At 42.0% G+C, this 20050-nt stretch overlaps 1 protein-coding gene across 1 annotated transcript; it reads left to right on the top strand.

The window, feature by feature from the left end:
- The first annotated feature begins 3074 nt into the window (after window positions 1–3074).
- Window positions 3075–4340, top strand: LOC124323281 (breast cancer type 1 susceptibility protein homolog). The gene is made up of 3 exons (XM_046784324.1): window positions 3075–3935; window positions 3993–4248; window positions 4309–4340. The coding sequence occupies exons 1-3, from the start codon at window positions 3465–3467 to the stop codon at window positions 4338–4340; spliced, it is 759 nt and encodes a 252-aa protein (XP_046640280.1). The 5' UTR covers window positions 3075–3464.
- The last annotated feature ends 15710 nt before the right edge of the window (window positions 4341–20050 follow it).

The following is a 20050-nucleotide window of genomic DNA, read 5'->3' as shown; positions in this document are numbered from 1 at the left end:
AACAATAGCTGTAAGCAATAGCTTGAGCACGGAATTTTAAGAAAATAACCGCTGTAATCCAACAAATAGTTGGATTACAAAAATTTGCTAACTTAAGCTTAAAAAGACAAGTTAAAAATATTTCTTAAGCAAAAAAGGTGAGTTGAAAAAAGCTAGAATACGGTTTTAGGAAAATACAAGCATAAATTGGATTTTTAAGCAAAAAACAGTAAGTTAAGAAAAAATTCCGTGCTTAAGTCAAGGCTAGAATACGGCCCCAGGTCTGTGACAGATCCGTAAAATGGGATCACCATTTACAGACCAAAAACAGATTTTCAAGAAAAATTAAGATTTGCCTACCCCCGGTACCGAACCATCAACCTCTGAGTTCACAAGCCAGTACACTAAGCACTATACCGTAATTCGATAATTAATATTAGATATATTTCATAATGATCTATATTTCACAGTTTTACACTTGTACATTCAGCAAACAGTCTGACATGTCTCTCTTACGAAACTCATTGCTACATATGACTACCACTGGTCTCTTCCAATAGTAACAAGACCAAGATTGGCCCCACACCAATTACAAGTCTTTATTATACCTATTTAGGTGATACTTCTCCGTCCGGTGGATAAACAGCTATTGTTGTTGTTCGAGTAGGCCTACTAAACTAAACTCATAGCCATTAGGCCTGCATTGACTATTAGAGTGTAACTTCTTACTGCATGGTATTGCAGTGATATTACACATATAAGAAAACGTTTAATTCAGTTTTCCATTGGGAATCCAAACATGTACCATACTTGGGATACAGACACAGATAAGATGATTACTGACTTATAGGTGTTACAAGGGAAATACAGACCCGTACACACCCGGGGCACAAACACAGAACAGATAATCACTGAACTAAGTTTTGCATAGAAAATACAGACCTGTACCATACCTGGGGTACAGACTCAGAACAGATTATTACTGACTCATGTCTTACAAGGGAAATACAGACCCGTACCAGACCTGGAGTACAGACACAGAACAGAAACATATTGTACTCGGTAATACAGAGTAAAAACATGCATGTGACATACCTGTAATACAGAAGAAAAAAAGAATGTCTTTCTACAGAGTAAAAACAGACAAATGACAAACATGGGAAACATAGCTAAATCAGAAACAATTTTCTCAAGTAAAAAACAGATCTGTAACAGGTCTATAGTACGGTTAAAAACCAGTTATATGTATTACAGAAAGATAACATATCTGTTCCAGATCTGTGAAACAAACTTTAACCAAATCCTTTAAAACAGAGAAATTCCAGACAAATTTCCTGTAAAACAGATATGTAACAAGCCTGATACGGATCTGTTTCACACGTATGTGAAACAGATCGGTTACAGGAGTCTGTAACAACTCTGTGTGCTACCTGGGGAGGTTAACGCACTGAAGGAAGGAAGCTTCTACCACCTGGTGAGAATACTTCTTTCATGTAATTACAGTACGTCCATTAACACCTTAAATTTTTTGTTTACAGCTCACCAACAATCAGCTATAGCTGATATCCAAGAGGTTGGACCGAGCCATCAGAAGCACACTGCTGGGGGTCTCCAACATTCAGTCACCGAAAATCGAAAGCCAGAAGAAACAAATGGACATTCCAATTTATCTCTCTATATATACTTGTTAACCTTAACCAATCTCAAGCCTATACAGTTGTATATTCTTTAATTGCCAAATTGATGTAATAAACCAAGATGATTGCAACTTTTGAGACATTTTTTTTATTTAAAAAAAAAAATTCCATTAAATATTTTTTCCTCCAGCACTAGCCCAGTTATGTCCCTCATGTGCTCAAAGTAGAACGACTATTATCCCAGTTAGGTCCTTTTATGAACCCAATCAAAGCCCAAAAGAAAACGAACATGAGTCCTGTAATATCCTTTATATGAACCAGTTAAGCGCCCAATAAAAACCACATATTAGACTTGAAATATCCCCGTCAGTGGGGACATAAAAACCATAACGGACCACCTACTCGCCCCCTTCGAGACGTCTTTAATGCGGTATGCATGGTCCCCTCTGATGGACTAAAAGACGTCTTAAATACGGAACCGTGCTGTCTGGGACTAGCTGTCTTCAGTGAAGAGAATGGTGAAAATCCTAGCATTAAAAGCTCCAGGACTTTCCAAAGCACTTTCCTTTGAATCAAAAACTACGTCTAAACTAGTTTTTTCGCCCGTGGATATTTCGTCTAGTACTGGCAAAGAATCGTCGCATGATATCGTTTCAGCTCCCAGTCCACCACCTTCCAGGGAAATACCACAACAGGAAATAAAAGCAATTCATTATTTTTTTGGTTTTTTAATAATATATTTAAAATTATTCATCAGATGAAACGAAGACGAGGTGGACGTGGTCGGGGAAGAGGTCGCACAAGAAAGAATGCCCTACCGATTAGTTCTGGTGAACCTCCAGCCAAGAAACGCGGACGGTCGGCCGGTAACACACCAGAAACTAAACCAACGACATCTACAACACCCAAAGGAGAGCCGGATTCCTCACCAGAATTAGGCAACACAACTGCATCTAAAGCGCCGTCAATCGCAACCACCATCACTCCTTTGACGCGTTCGTCAAAGCCCCCCATTGAAATTCCTAGCAGAATCGAACGATCAAAAGGTACACCCAATTTATATTAAAATGACAATTGATTTTCTTACGTGTTATTTATTATTCATAGATTCCCGGAACGAAAACAGTAGTCACGTTGGGGAGGAAGAAAGGAATATTTCTATAAGTATTGGAAATTCTCATTCTTATTGGAAATTCTTCCCCTACCAACCAATGAAGCTCCGAAAAAATCTTCAGACACTTCTGCTCGACTAGTTGACGTGTGCGAACCCTATCTGAACTGTGTTTCAGATGTTCGATGTATCACACCACGACCATTTGAATCAGTTCTGGCGGACAGATCAAACATTCATGTATTGCAAACAGTATCAGCCCCAAGTCCTCAACTTGACAAGCCCGTCAGTGTTCCCTCGACAGCTAATCACTTGACACCGGTTTCTCGGCCCAGAGTTTGAAATTCCTTGGGATCTGCTATATACATGATCTTCAAACATCTGATAAGGATTTTCGACGTCACTCCATTTCAGAAGAGCTGCGATCTGGCACTGGAAGGCGCAACGTGAATTTTTTCCATAAAGGTCGGATCGTTCCGGGGAAGCCCATCAGTTCATTCAAGAAACAACAAATCGTTTTCACTCGATTGGGGAAATTGGTTTCTTTTCTTGACCTTCCCCCGGAATGTCCTCCGGTTTCGGTGCATCCGCCCGTTCACACTCAAAAATGTTTTGAAGATAAAGAAACTCAAACCTTTCCACCATCGCCTCTGTCTTTTTCTTTAGTTTCCACCCAGACGGAACCAGTTGAAGCATCAGTGACCTTAAACAAGGAATCGAATACAGACCATCCGTTAATGAATAATCAGAGATTAATAGTTCCGGACAAAGCCCCTTCTATCGACAGTGTACTGAAATCACTCGACGCGCAATTACGGGATGAAAACATTTTGGTGGGAGAACCGGATGAATACAGCGAAGATTTGTTCATGTCTGCTGAGCCATTCAAAAGAGCCAGAGTTTTGTCTTCGAGTGACAGTGATGATGATAAGATGGAAACCAAGAGGAAGAAGCCCTGCCCTTCCGTGAAATCCGTCGATACAGACGGTCCGATTTCTTCGATGTCTCATTCTGCGGATGGAGCAACTACTGCGAACGTACCCCAGCGACTATTCCCACAACAAGCGAGTGCGGATTTAGCTAGCAAAACTGTTGTGATGGAGAGCGATCCAGATGAGGATGACGTTCTGGTAGCGACCCCACCACACCCACCTACTCCAAAGCCTGTACCATGCAAAAAAAAAGTTCTTACATGTTCCGGGCTTCCGGTAATGTTAAATTTTAGTCCGCCAAATATGTATTCTAATTTTTTTCCCACAATGCAGCGTCCGCAGGTGAAGATGGTAGAAGATTGGGCTCGGCGCGTAGGGGCTGAAATTTCCTTGACGTACAGTTCGGCCGTGACCCACATCATCGTTCAGGTGGACGAAGAAAACTGTGCTCAGCGCACCCTGAAGTTCTTTTACGGAGTCGCCAGCGGCAAGTGGATCGTTGGAATCGATTGGATTCATCAGTGCATTCGTGAAACCAGATTGATCGACGAAGAACCGCGAATGAGCACTATTGTGTCTACCCCTCACAGTATAATTTTTGCTACACTACTTCGCCAAATCCGATATTTATTCTTGTGATTATTTACAGCACTTATTTGTCAGTTGAATGTCTTCGCGTAAAAAATTAAGAAATTTGACATGACTAAGCCAATCAAACGCTCTTAATAATTCAATCAGTAGTTTAGATCATCAGGTTAGGGGCAGATATGGAAAGAATTGTTTAACCTCTAGGGTTGATTACCCAAATCCAACAAGACGTTAGCGGCATCGAGATCGTTTTGTGGAACAGGTCTATGTCCACGGATAGGAAAGTGGGAGACTGAGCAATTTCTTAAATTTCTCGTTGATAATTTTGTAGACTTCAGGGTATTCGGCTCACAATTTTTCGTCCCCTAATAGATAAGAATTAATTCAATAAGAAATAGTAAATAGTTAAATAAATTTACAAACTTATTTTTGGAATCAGAAGAACTCTGACCGGATAGCTTTTCCGCCATGAAGAAATCAGGTTGAATCTAGTCAATAGAAGAGTTGCAGAGCAGTGACCCACGGTTGTGTTGGTGATAATGATACTGATTTCTAGATATATCATAGAATCAGTGCCAGCGTGCAATATGGCCGAAAGCTGTCAATATTGTGTTAAAAATTCTACCCAACACACTGGACAGAGGCCCCCGTGATTTACTTCTGGGAGTTCTTGACAAGGGACTTCCTGATCCTCATCTGCTTCTTCCTCCAAGTCATCTTCGGAATCGTCGTCCTGGCGTAGTCGGCGGTTTTCTTGATATCTTGCTCTGATGTTAGCACGTCGATTGATAAAGTTCGATTCTTGAAGAGCTAAAAACCTTTAAAATCTGTTTCCGACACCTCCATCGCCGGGACCATCTGAATCCAGAAAATGCGCTATTTGGGCTATGGCTATTCGGGATCCACAACACGAGTCGGGCCAGGCTGCTGATCCACAACACGAGCTGGGACGGGCGGCTGATCCACAATACGAGCTGGTCTGGGAGGCTGATCCACAACACGGCCTGGGGTGGGCAGCTGAGCCCCACGAGCCGGACAACGCACACGAGCCCCTTTTCCAGGAGGGTGGCCACGGTGTCGTCCCCTTGGGATTGGTGACTGATCCACAACACCAGCCGGGCTAGGCGGCTGAGCCCCACGAGCCGGACCACGCGCCCGAGCCCCTTGTTCAGGAGGGCAGCCACGGGGTCTTCCCCTTACTTCTGTTGGTGGTCCGGCAGCTACCGGATCATGATTTCACACTCTATTTCCCCAATGTCTTGGGGCTCGGCTATTCAAAGGTGGCCGTCCTCGTCCTCGACCTATTATGGCTGAAACCACCGGATTATTTTCAACAGCGACAACTGCTGCTGGGTTGACCCCTTCTGCTGCAACCACGGCGACTGGTATAGCCGCTTCTGCTGCGACTGGGACGGCCACTTCTTGCAGCGACTGGGACGGGCGCTTCTGCGGCGACTGGAACGGCAACTGGATCTTCTAATAAGGCTTCAAAGGCCGCACGTACCTCGTTGAGGTGGCGATTCATAACTTCAATATCCTGATCGCCAAATTCAAATTCAACAGGATTGAAGTGGTAGGCAGCCGCCATGAGGAATGCACGTATCGTGATCCGGCCATTCTGTAAATTGCTCTGTAGAGCCAAAATTTCCCAATCTCTATTAACGTATTCTTTCCTCCGTCGATCTCTCAGAGGGGCCCCATCCCTGGCAGCCAGATAGATGTATATCGTGTTCATTCTCTTGAAGCCGATCTTAAAAAACAGAAAATTTGCAAGGTTATTTGTGTGATTTGGCATTTTCTTGAAAATATGTAATCATTAAGATCCATGGGTTAGAATATGGGCGGTTTCTATAAGGTCGTTGAATGCTCTATGGCTCGCCTCCACAAGATTGTTTGTGCAATTTGCGTCCATAAAAACGAAGAATTTTTGGTGGCCAATTCGTTCAAGCTTTTATAGCAGACGACAAAATGACGAACCCGAGTGCATTTCCCAAGTTTTACTTCCCCTACCGCTAAGTTTTAGTGATACCTAAGAAGAGCAGTCTTTTTGAAGAAGTAAACAAGAAGTTATGATAGCAGACTACATAAACGTTCGTCTCTTTTGATTTGACGCTCCACCCGAGTTTTGCATTTGGGGGTGTTTTTCAACCAAAGATATTTCACGAACAAAAAATATTAAGTCCCTTATTTTTTTATATGTCAAAGAAGAAAAGCTGTTCTTTCTTTCGAGTGATGCGGCACGCTCTAAATTTAGAAGCAAAATTTTTCCTATAATTTAGAAGTATTTCCTTTTTTTCGTGCTTTTCCACCCCTATCACCCCGTTAATTTCGTTAATATTTGTAAATATTAGTCAACTATTATGTAAAAATAATTCTACGTCGAATGAGATAGGTCACATCGTGATCAGATTACCACGAGAGCGTCAAAGTCTCGAAAACTGTTTTCGTAACCCCCCGCCCAATTCCCCAGGGACCTCTCAGGTCAATAGTATTTGGAGGGCTGTCGGAACTTTTGTTTCTTCAAATCTCTCGGTCTTAAAGTGCGGTAAGCCTTCGGCTTTTTAAAGTAAGAATTTTAAAAATCTCTCATGGAAAAAGTACTTTGGTCACTACGTAACCACGCCAGGAGTTTATTCAGAGGTGGCCGCCTATGAATTTACTGCATTGACATCAGTTCCTGGCTGCATTCGTTACAACAGTGGCAGTGATGTAATAACACACATAAGGATGACAGTACTTAACTATGTAATTTTCCTGTTGTACACTCAATGAACCTATCCGTAAATAAAATTGCCTGTACGTTATATAAACGTAACTTTATCCAAGTTTTGAAAAATTGTTCATTGAAAGTGATTTTTCGATTAATATCAAATCCCTATATTCCAATTTAAATTTGGTTTTTTAATAATTCCCATTTTCAAATTGTAAAAAGATGTATAGGATGATGTGCACCAATTTTTATTACCTACATTACAAGAGCAAAAAATGAAATGTGTTCGTCGTTATTTTTTATGGTGTATATTCCACTAATTGTGATTTGTTATCACTAGTTGTGGTTGTTTTGAACAATTATTGAAATTCTGATTTGTTCGAAATTTTTTTTTGCTGATGTGTAACTCGATTTTCAAAAAATAGTTACGAAATAAACAAATTTAATGTTATTATATTATTCTAGTTGTGGCTATACCTTACCACGAAGTAGGTAGCAAAAAATTTGTGGAGTTATTCTTGTCCACTTACTGATAAGATGTAACATTATGATCCAACAATTGATATGTTTGCGAAATTGCCATAAAAATCAGAAAATGTAATATAAAATTCGTGTATGTTAAGATTTAAAATCAATTTATTAAAAAAATTAATTTTTAATAGTACAGATACTTTAACGCACATTTTTAAAACCTGGTAGATCTAACAATACCCCTTATTCGAGATCCGCGTGAAGGTTGCAATTCGTGTACAAAGAATGAGATCAAAATTTTCCAAAAAATGAATCTATTTAGACTGAACTGCTGTTATAGAACTATAAGATATTTCTTTTGACAGACTTTTCCATACATTAAACGTTGTTGAAATGACCTACAGAAGCTACCGAAAGTTTGGGAACGCGTGAGAGAACCTTATCTAAAAGGGTGATTTTTGCGGCGTTTCCAAAAATTGAATTTTTGACGGGGGACAACGAATATTTTTTTAAGTAGCCATGAGGTTAGCTACTTCCTGATTTTTTTCAGACTTTCTTTGTTAAGGGCAGGACATCAATAAATGGATGCAAAAGTTTAGGAACACGCGGAAGGAGCTTATCAAAATCAGGCTACTTTGCCGGTCTATAAATAGGGAACCAAATGGCATAAAACGACGATGGCTAGCCTGGCTTTGAAAGTCACACACCAATTGCCACATTCTTTCTGATTATTAAGAGTTATTGTTGTTGACCATTCTTTTCTACATTGCCCGTGAGAGGATTTTTGAATTCGATTTTGAAATGGCATTCCATCCGCATTTTTTGCCAATTGGTCTACTGACTCGTTTCCAGTGGACCATCATCATCATTTATGTTTGGTTACCGGATGTTTTGAGGAGAGTAGGATGTTCCAGATGTCTAGCAGGGCCGAGTTTTTTTATATATTGATAGTTTCGTCTATTGTTTGAATGTCCGCTTTGGAATAACTGAAGATGAACAGCTCGTTTTGTTTTGCTGATAACTTTGAGGGCCTTTTGATCCCTTGTAGTTTGGCAGGTTGGATGTTGGATATGTGATGAGGTGCATGCCTCTTTTTTGTTAAACAGGTAAAGTATAAGCGAAGGACGCAGCTTCTGTGTTGGCTGCTCCGTTTGTGTATCCGATGGCAGTTGCATCGGATTTTTTCATTCGGAACCAAAGAGGTGTGTTTGGGGATACTATCCATGTTGGTGCAGTTTTGAGCTGATTTTAGTAGTTTGAGTTTAAAGAAAAAAGGATGCTGGGGAAGCCAAGTGTTGCAATGTCTTTGATAAGCAGGGTGCAAAATGGAATTCTAAAATGTGGATTTCGGTCGAAAACTGTAGAAGTCATCAAATCCCCATACTTTCCATGCATCAGACGAATGTTCGCTACCTAAAATATGCAAATCAAACTTTTTTAACATGTCTGGATTTCGAGGTAAGATTGAAAACGAGTTTAAAACATGTTGATGAAATGGTTATTTTAGCTGCCACAGTATGCTTCAGATATTCCGTTGAATTCTTTGAATTTACACTTTTTTAAATTTCTTTGAATTTCACTGCCATTTAAAAAAAAATGCACATTATAACGTTAATTCAAACTATATTTTTTTCCAGATGTAAATTTGGAAATATATGCTTAGTGTAGAATAAACAAAATATTCCATAATCTTAAATTATTTAGAGGTCGCTGTTATCGGTGCTGAAATTGGTTTAGAAGGGATGAGACGATGTTTTCATAGGGTAAAAGAAGTTTAATGTGGAGGCCGAAATGTTAGTTCTATCGAGTTTATAACATCAGTTTTGTCTGTTTGATCTCAAGTGTTTCGTGTTGTGTTCGTGTGAATCTTTAACGTATAAAAAGTGAAGTTCCTTACAAAATTTCGTTAGATTAAAACTTAGATGGTATTTTGAAGTTTTTTGAACCACTATGAGAGGTGTCTAGGTTCTCACCAAAAACCCTCTTTTACCAAAATGTGTTTTTTTACATATTTTTTAATAGTCACAAATGTTAATTAAAAAAACTGGCGAAATGTTGAATTTTACTGGATCCAAGGTGCCACTCCAACTTAGTACATAACAAGTAAGTCGGGATTAACACGAAATAAATATTACTTTAAGTCGCAGAAAGAGAAGAGAAATGTTTTAATCGACCCATTTGAACGAAAAATTGCGAGAAATTGCTCAAAAATTCACATATCGAATGCTCATCCGATATTTTGGTGAAGAATCCGATGAACAATAGTTCCGTTTAAAGAAGACTACGGTATTTACTTGAATCAAATACTCAGGATTGCGATTTTAAACATATGCAAACTGAATTTAAAGACATGCCAGTAGTTCCGCTTATGTTCATGATTTACGGATACACTATGCATTCACGATTTTTTTCTTTCACAGGAGATGATACCTATTCCACGAACATTTTATCAAAAAAGTAAACTTTGACTAATTTAGAGAAAGCTATCACAAATGTTGCTTCAAAACATTCAGTTGTTTTGTTGTTGGAGTTATGCTTGGATTAAGATGAAGTTTCAGTTTTCTAGCCAGACAAGGATTCATTTGTAACACACAAGTAAGAATTCATACAGCTTCTGTTGCAAAATTTGGAATCGTTATTACTACAAATGAATGCATACAAAAAACTGTAATAAAATTACTTCAACCAAATTAAGAAAGTGGTGTAAACATTTTGTTCAGTTTAACTAATTTTTTTCTCAGGTTTCACGATCTACTCTAACAAAAAACATTGACTCGAACATTTATAAGGTGGGTTCTTGGGTTTCATAAAATTTAGCCATTAACAACAATAGCTCCAAGAAGTGGAGCACTTTGGGACTTTAACTGGAAACCACTTACTATCGATGGATGTGATGGCCATTTCGCTAAGTCCTATATACATAAAAAAAACAAAGAGGTCGGTTAGGATGTCGCGACTACACACTTCTGCCCCATCTTGCAGATTCCTTTAAAACAATTCGCTGAAGAAACTAAATATCCAATCTGTTGATTATCTGTTTGGAGCCGTTCACATATGACGTCACGGTCTGAGGTCGATGGTTTTCTGACCACTGTGACGAATTGTGACGAAGGGGGTTGTTGGGGTATTCACAATGGTACGTCACAAAGACGTCAAAAACACTCGGTACACCATGGATATGTTGGCAACTACCCCAAAGACTTAGTTTTTTTCTAGATCGTCACAATAATGTGATCGTCGGCATCATGTTGGCTCGACTAATTTAACAACTATGCATAATGAACCAAAACGAACTATATCAGTCTGTTTTCAAAGGCTATTTAAGAGCTTTTGAGAGAACAAATAGTAGAAAGTCTTGCCAAGAACAAGTCATAAAGTAATGGAACGAAATAAAAACGATGTAGATTTTTCCTGGGAAAATTGCCATTTTCTTTAAAGAATATCGAGCGGTTTCAATGAAAGCTGAAGGTGTATTTGTGCAAATTTGAGCTAAAGCAATGGACATTGAACCCAACGATGATGTTGAAACTGTTTGTGAAGGCATCAGGACCAAGCCTATTGATTCACCAGTTCAAAATTCTAATGGATATGTCCCTCATATTCAGCTACAATTGCAAAAAGATTGTGATTGTATGAACTCAGAAGTTTGCATGCTGAAATTTGAAAACAAAAAAAGACTGTTGTCTGATGTTCAAGAGAAAGAACTTAGTCAAAAATTTAAAAAAAAATAATAAGAGGAGACACTTAAGATAAGAAGAGGACTGACACACAAAGATCTCAAAAAGAAAGAAACGAAAAGAAAAAACTTCAAGAAGTAGCAATAGAAAAAATCTTCGAGATGAATTGTGAGTTAAAATCTGCCTTTTGAAAACTATTATTGCATTGAGCGTGCACGGTTCCGCTTTTCATTTAAAAAGACAGAGCGACGTGTATCAAACCATCAAAACTCAATGGACGAACTTACTGAGAAATTTAATAAAGGTGGATTCAAGATAATTAGGAGCGGGGTTTATCATACACTTTTGCCAAAAAGAGTTGCTTCTCTTAATGGCTGGCACCATGTTGTAACCATCCCCGTGGAAATCATATGAGCCCAAAAACTACCGTCATGCTAAACATTATGATGGGCCATTTTGTACAACCACCATTAAATATCTAGAAAAATTGACCTCATTTATTGGCCCCAAGAAGTCTGCTACGTAAGTCAAGATGACAAATGTCTCGTCTCAATGTGTTTTACTGCGACAAATAAATAGAGCCCTCTACTCATGCATATGAAACACCGTTTTAGTCTGCCTTATTATTGGGTTGTTGCCGAGATATACAACAATTCCCTCAATTTACACTGGAATCCAAATTCCTCGGAACGGTTAACTAAATATTTATGAATTAAAACTTTTCAGGAGTTTAAATATATTTTAAATTGCTATTAGAATTCGGAAATAAAGAATGCGTCAGTAATTTCGGCCCAACATACATTGCAGTTCGGTAAGGAAATCACTCATCAACCACAGCATTAAGTCACGCAATTGACTTCGAAAAACGTTTGAATCTCGAAGAATTTGCCGAATATCAGCTGTGTTCTCGATCAGCTAGTGAAACCAATTGTGATTTTTACTGTACACGGAGGATCCGACGAAAACCCCCGATATTAAAAAGTTAGAGATTGAAATCCATAATTAAGTTAATTATGACCTTACTGGTCTTTTTGTGGCTACAAATGCCAATATAAGAAGTGCTTTCAACCGCGTCGAAAGAAAAATGGCTCAGTTGAGGGATGAATTAAATGATCTTATCTCATAAACCTTTTGGAATCCACTAAGGAAGAATATTTTACCAACCAACACTGCCTATTTCTCAAACTAGTGAAGATTTCAAGGTTCCGGAATGATAAAAAACTGAATCATACTTTTTCCCGATGCTATTTGTCTCGCAGAATCTCACGAGTTGTGATTAAGAAGAAGAAAGAACCCATAGCGATACTAAAAAATGGTTTAAAGACGATTGAAAGAAAAAGAAACAAGAAATAGAACAAGAAATTTACCATCTTCAGAGAGTATTCTCCGATTCAAGTTTGGATTCTGAAGATGATGATCCACATGCACCTGCGGCTGCACAACCTTTAAGTTTTATACTTACAATTTCAATTTAAATTAAAGGGGGTAAAAAATTGCCAAAAAGTCAGTCACATCAAACGTGAACTGCCCCTTCGAAAAAATTATAGCAAGAATTTAACCAAGGATTAAGGTTTGAAGAGCAGCGTCTGATGTTCTCAACAACATACTTGAATCACCTGGTACGTCCAACTTCTACGACAAAACCAGTGATGTTCCTACGAAACCTATTAAATCAATCCAACTCTATAGCACAATATTTGAATATTGACGGTTCTCCAGTACCAACTCCCCATGTTTTTTCTCAAGGTTAATCGTCAACGTCCACAACCACACTAAAGAGGCCATCCTCTGCGGTCGGCTCAGCAAGGTAAACTCCCTTTATTATGTGTCCATCATCTCCGACTTCGTCAACTTCCTCAGTCACCACAGAGGGAAAATTTAGCAAATGGCTGACCCTTAATTCACCAATTAAGCTAACAAGGGGAGAGGTTTAGGTTGGGGTAGGGTTGTGGGTACGGGTATGGTTTGGGAGAGAACGGAAGGAACGCGGCGCAGCACAGCACGAGCTTGAGATGGTGCTGGGTATCATTTGGAAACCTTCTGTTGAAGATCTGGCCGCCAGAGTGGCTGGCCTATAAAGAGAGATGCAGCAGACAATACAAAGCAGTTACACAGACACACTTGTCTTCATAACATGGTGTCAGAAGTGGGTCGTCTGCAAAGTGTGAACCGAGAGTAGCGTGGTTGCTCCATTTTGTCAGGACAGTAACTCTTGTTTATCTGCCTTTATCTTTTGCATCCTGTGGTGTGTGAGAGTGAAGTTACTTTATTTGTGCTTAGACTGACAATGGCGTCGTCATTAAAAGCACCGGAGCCTTTTTCGTTTAGTGCCACTGACTTGGCTGCTCAGTGGAGCGTGTGGGTACGGCAATTTAAGTGGTATGTTGTAGCAACGAACTCGCCTGCTAATCCACCTGATGAAGAAACGTTGGTGGGTGTCCTAATTACTTTACTTGGCAGCGAGGGTCTGAAGATTTACGACACCTTTGCCTTCACACCAGAAACTGATGCTAGAAAAATCGCTCCTGTGCTGGCCAAATTCACAGATCATTTTGAACCGTGTCGCAGTGAGGTGTTTGAGAGGTTTAAATTTTTGAGACGCCATCAACTTGCTAGTGAAACGTTTGACACGTGGCTAACTGAATTACGAGGACTGGTTAGGACGTGTGGGTACGGCGATGGTACTGATTCAGTATTACGTGACCAGATTGTGTTGGGGATTGCTGATCCGTTGATTCGTGAAAAATTGCTTTTTGAAAAAGACTTGCTGATCGTCAAAGCGTGTGAAATCGTTCGAGCGTGTGAGTCAGCAAAGTTGCAACAAACACAGATCAACACTCCGGCAGTAGAGTCTGCCCATGCTGTCCAATCTCGACAATCCGGCCGGAAGCCAGATCGAAGACCGGGTTCACAATCATCAGCAGGTGGTACATCCGAACAACGCGTTCCAGCAAATCAAAGACAATCGGCAGCTAATTATTCGTCAGAAAGTCAGTTTATTTCGTGCAGTGATTGTGGAAGGCGACATAAAAAAGGTCAATGCCGTGTGGACAGCGTTGAGTGTTTTCGTTGCGGTGCAATGGGCCATTACGCAAACCGTTGTCCTTCCAGAAACGCACGTCAGGTGGCACCTCAGAACAACGCGTCTTCACAGCCACCTCCCCCAGGCAGAGTACACACACTTGAAGAACAACAGCAGTGGATTGGTAATGTTGAACAAGGCGGTACAGCCATGGTATATCCACCATATCCGCCATATCCACCACCCCATCCTCCCCTGTTTGGAGAAGATTACTTTGTGAATCATATGCTCAAGTCAAGTGTAAAAGGGAGCGAGTGGTATCAAAAATTGTCGCTGGATGGCGTGGAAGTCAACTTTAAACTAGATTCTGGAGCGACGTGCAACATTCTGCCCTACGAGTTCTACAGTCGTCTGCCTAAACAGTGCCAACGTCTACGCCCTGGTCCAACTGTCCGCAGCTACGGAGCAAAAGGTGGATTTCTCAAAGTACTGGGTCTGCACACGGCAAAGGTAGAACATCGAAGCACTGTTTTCGTCACCGACTTTGTTGTTGTCGAAGAGCCGGGCCAGCCAGCAATCTTGGGCTTACGAACGTGTGAAGAACTCAAGCTCATTCAACGGATTGATTCACTGCATTCTGCGGTCTCCACACAACAGCCACCTATAGTGCACGAGTTCTTAGATGTCTTCACTGGCCTAGGTAAATTACCTGTTGAATATGACATTAAGTTATTGTCAGGAGCTAACAAAATTGACCCAGTTGTCTGTGCGGCAGGGCGGCTTCCGTTTAAATTGGAAGAACGAGTCTACAAGAAGCTGGAAGAAATGGTAACTGAAGGAATAATAACGCCTGTTCAAGAACCCACAGAATGGGTAAGCAGAATGATGGTGGTTGGAAAACCGGATGGAGATGTCCGGATCTGTTTGGACCCGTCGGAGCTTAACAAAGCAATACAACGCCAGCATTTTTCGGTCCCCACTGTTGAACAGCTGTTCAGCAAACTAAGTAAAGCTCGCTATTTTTGCAGCCTGGATGCTGCTTCCGGGTTCTACCAAATTCCCTTGACTAATGAAGCGTCTTATCTTTGCACAATGGCAACACCAAAAGGTCGTTACAGGTACCTCAGGCTGCCGTTTGGGCTAAAGTCGGCCCCTGAAGTTTATCTACAAACTATGTCCGACTTCTTTGGAGATTTGAATGGCGTGTTTATATACTTTGACGACTTCCTGGTGACGGGGGAGACCAAAGAAGAACTTCAAGTGAATCTACGAGCGGTTCTGGTACGTTGTCGCCTACACAACTTAAAGCTACAACTAAAGAAGTGTCGTTTCTTTCTGCAGGAGTTGCCATGGCTGGGCCATATTATTGGACAAGGAACGCTGAAACCAGATCCGTGCAAAATAGACGCCATAGTGGACATGCCCGATCCTTCCGGGCCGGCAGATCTCATCAGGCTGTTGGGCATGGTAACTTATCTTGATAAGTTTTGCAAGGACCTGGCCGGCTTAACCAGACCGTTACGAGACCTTCTAAAGGCGGATGCAGCGTGGGTTTGGGAAGAACCACAAAAGAAGTCCCTAGCTGGTTTAAAAGTAGCTCTTTCATCGCTTCCTGTTCTACGGTTGTTTAACCATTCGCTGCCTGTTGTTGTGTCAGTCGACGCGTCACCCATCGGTATTGGAGCTGTGCTTCTACAGAGCGGTCAACCGATAGCATACTCGTCCACGTCCCTCACCGTCACTCAAAAGCGGTATTTTCAAAACGAGAAAGAGCTGCTAGCCGTCCAGTTCGGCTTAATGAGATTTTGGCAGTACGTGTATGGCCAGTCGGTGATTGTTGAAACTGACCACAAGCCGTTAGTGGGTCTGTTAGACAAACCAATAGCGTCCTGCTCTCCGAGGATTCAAAGAATGCGGCTCCAATTACAGCGTTTCGATTTTAAGCTTGTGTACAAGCCAGGGAAAGACTTATTTATAGCAGATACGCTGAGCCGGGCTCCGTCACCTCATCTTTTTCAAGACGACACTACGCAGGGCTGTGAAGAGCAAGTGCATGCAGTACTGGATTGTGTCATTCCTCATTCTACAACTCGAGAAAAATTTGCAGCAGCAACAGCGGCTGACCCTACACTGATGTTAGTCAAAGAAGTTCTTGTTCGTGGTTGGCCGGAGCACAAAACACAGTGTCCAGTAGCAGCAAAGCCGTTTTGGGCGGTTCGACACAACCTGGCTGAAGTAGACGGCCTGTTACTCAACGGGGAGAGACTAGTAATTCCACTGTCCCTACGGCAGGAAATACTAAAAGGAATCCACGACGGACATTTTGGGGAAGTCAAATGCGTTCTGCGAGCCAGGTCTGCTGTGTATTGGCCTGGATGTGACGAGCAGATACGAAACATGGTGGCAAGCTGCTCAACGTGCCAAGAACACCGTCATAAAAATCCAGCTCAACCACTGCATCCAGTAAAATTGCCGACTCATGCTTTTCAGCTAGTGTCAGCCGATTTATTTTTCTTCAATGGAGTCAACTACATTTTAGTTGTAGACGCCTACAGCAAGTGGCCGGCTGCTGTTCCCCTTCGCTCTCTGTCTTGCGCCGCCAGCATTGCAGAAATGGAAAGAATCTTCAGTGACTTCGGATATCCAGAGGAGGTGATGACAGACAACGGATCACAGTTTGATTGTGCCGAGTTCCGAGCCTACTGTGTCACTCGTAACGTCCGGTCCGTCTCGTCCAGCCCGTGTTATCCACAATCAAATGGCCTGGTGGAACGCCACATACAAACAGTCAAGCGGACCATTCTTAAAATGTTCAGTGACGGTCGGTCACTATGGGAGGCGTTGGCGGCTATCCGGTCAACACCCGTGTCGTCTGACCTTCCGTCTCCGGCAGTTCTTCTCCAGGGTCGGAATCTGCGTGGTGTTCTTCCGTTTCTGCCTAATCGACTCGTTCCCCAATTTGTACCAGCAGCCCTTGTCCACGAACAACTTCAGAAGCGCCAGGCAAAGGCGGCATTTCATCATGGCGGCCGACCGGACATTCGCGGATCAGCCCTGTTGGTGGGACAGAGGGTTCGAGCACTGGTGTATGGTGCCTGGCTACCAGGGTCGATACTGTCAGTATGCAAGGAACCGGACTCGTACGTGGTCGCCCTGTCTGATGGTCGGGTGTTTCGCCGAACTCGTCGAGACATTAATATTGACAATTCCACAACCGCCGGGTTTGGAATTCGTCTGCCTAGCAACTTCCGTGACACTCTGATCACCGCTCGCCCGCGTGGTGTAGCACCACAAGTTGCAGCTGTTCCGGCCACCCCAAGTTTTGCATCGCGAGGAGGAATGATGGAAGCGCTGCCGTCTACTCGTGCTCCCGAGGAGTCTACGCCGTCACGTCGTTCCGTTGAGTCTCCAGCCGTGACCGTGAGCGGTCCAGCTCCTCCGGTAGCCAGCTCAACTAATCAGCCAACTCCTGTCGTGGCTATCACGCCTGTTCGTGGTTTCACTCGTTCTGGCCGTCCCTATCTCAAACCTTAAACTCCTAACGTTCATTTCTTTTTGTTAATTTGTTCGTGTTGTCTTGCTGCATACCCGTCAATCTTCTTCTTTTTCCTTATGCCTGTCATTTGCCTATGCCCGTCGTTTTTCCCTATGTCCGTCAATGTGTTTTGTCCATGGGCAGAAGGGAGATGTTGAAGATCTGGCCGCCAGAGTGGCTGGCCTATAAAGAGAGATGCAGCAGACAATACAAAGCAGTTACACAGACACACTTGTCTTCATAACACCTTCCAGTGATATGGTGTGATTTTGCACTAAGATTGCCTATGCTACTTACACAAGTGTTGGATTATTATCTAAGGTAGTATAAACTCTTTGATCTATTAGGTACAGCAGTTCCAATGACCGTGAAAGCCAAGATTAAGCTCCGTGATCTAGAAGTAAAAGGTCTTATCTAGGATGATCTCGTTACCGGTGTTGATCTATTACAACATATTCTAGGGTTCCAATGAACCCGATGTTCCTGATGGTGGGGTAATGGAAGTAGGACAAACGGGGGAAGCAGACCACGTCGTCATCAGAAAACAATTTGAGAAAGCCTGGGCCAAATTGGTATGTTTATAATAGTAATAATAAACAATTAGTTTATTACCGCACCGAGCCATTGCAAAACACATCATTTTTTCAATATTTGTATGGAAAACCTTAGAAAAAAATACAAGATTCCTACTTCGAAGAAACTAGAATGTATGTTCCTCAATACCGCAAAAAGAACGAAGATTACATAAAGCAGGACGAGTATATTGTCACGGGCAATCAGTTCGGCACACTTGTCGTTTGAACACAATCAATAAAAGCCACCAAACCGCTGGCCAACGACACCGGCACAGTTCGACTGGGTGACTTTCACCATTGGCCCTACACTAATTACACTTAATCTATGCCAATGATGCCCCTAATGGGTCTAACGCTAACTTACGCACACAAGCACTCTAAAACAGCTTACATGCGAGCATCACACGGGGAACAGAACGAACACAGACAGGAGAGTAAATGCGACTGTCCGACGCAACAGGTAGCCAAGATCTGCTTGGAAAAAGGGGTTAAAGAAGGGAAGTCAGGTCGACGCGAGGCCATCTAGCGCTCGCCCTACAAACAATAGCATTAGTGAACAGACGGAACGTGACATTTCTCCCCTCCACGGAGAGTGATCGTCCCGAACATTAACACGAAACAACAAATGTATTAATTAAGCACCATACAGGCATACACACACAACATTCAAACCAAAATCAAATCGTCTAGTCTTAGCCCTTATACTACTCTTAGCCTTAGTCTTATTCTTAGCTTTTACTCTACTCTAACTTAGCAAAAAACTACAACTAAGTGCACTCTAACTTAACTCACACACACAAGGAAGACACGTCTTCCCCGGAAGCTTCCGCACACCCAGTGAAAGCACACCTCTCCGTTACAACGAAGGCACTCCTTTTCACTCTGTCGTGAAGGTACACCTCTTCAACACATTGAAGGCACTCCTCTTCACAACCTCTCTCGTGAAGGTACACCTCTTCAACACAATGAAGGCAATCCTCTTCACAACCTCAAAACAACATAAATCAATCGAGCCAAATGCACACAATAAAACCAGTGACAAACTCAAACGTTCAGTCACACAACAAATCACACAATTTCAAATCCAGACGTATCAGGGACTTCAATCATCGTCGAGGGCGGAGGGCATGCTCGCTCACTCGTTCATCACTAAATCCAGTCGGCAAGAAAGCGTATTTGTCGCAATGCTGCATCCGCACCACAGCTCAAGATTGCTGATCACTCCACTGCACTAGGCGTCTTTTCGTTCACTCGTTGCTTCTCCGATATCTTCCGATAACTGCAACGGGCGATTTGGCAACAGGCGATTACACACCCGCTTTTCACTCAACGTTTTTTTTGCCTTAGCGGCTTTCGACGAGACTGATGAACACAATCCGGAATTCGACGAGACACATGAGCACAATCGGAGTTTTCTTCCTTCTTCTGTACAATGGTTCCACGATTCGCCATAATTTTCGGTGATGGTGCTACACAAGGCCCGGATTTCGCCAACCTAAAACAACTTCACCAACATTCACTAAAGATAATAGTTAGAGTTTCATAATTCACAACTCGTTCACAACAGCCCGCTTTTTACTTTGCGTCACGATCTTGTCGACGATTGGGACATTCCCGTGAGTAATGCCCAGGATCCCCACAATCAAAGCATCCTTTCTCCTTTGAACAACCGTGCGCTACGTGCCCGGAATCCTCGCAGTTATTGCATATCGGCCGCCCGTCAATTGTCCTTTTATTTGGACGATCTCGCCGCTGGGAATTTCGCCCTCTCCATGATGAGTCATCATTCTAGATTCTAGAATGAACGAAAACC

The sequence above is a fragment of the Daphnia pulicaria genome, chromosome 1 (assembly GCF_021234035.1).
Source record: "Daphnia pulicaria isolate SC F1-1A chromosome 1, SC_F0-13Bv2, whole genome shotgun sequence".
Taxonomy (NCBI): domain Eukaryota; kingdom Metazoa; phylum Arthropoda; class Branchiopoda; order Diplostraca; family Daphniidae; genus Daphnia; species Daphnia pulicaria.
This window is presented reverse-complemented; position numbering and strand designations above follow the sequence as displayed.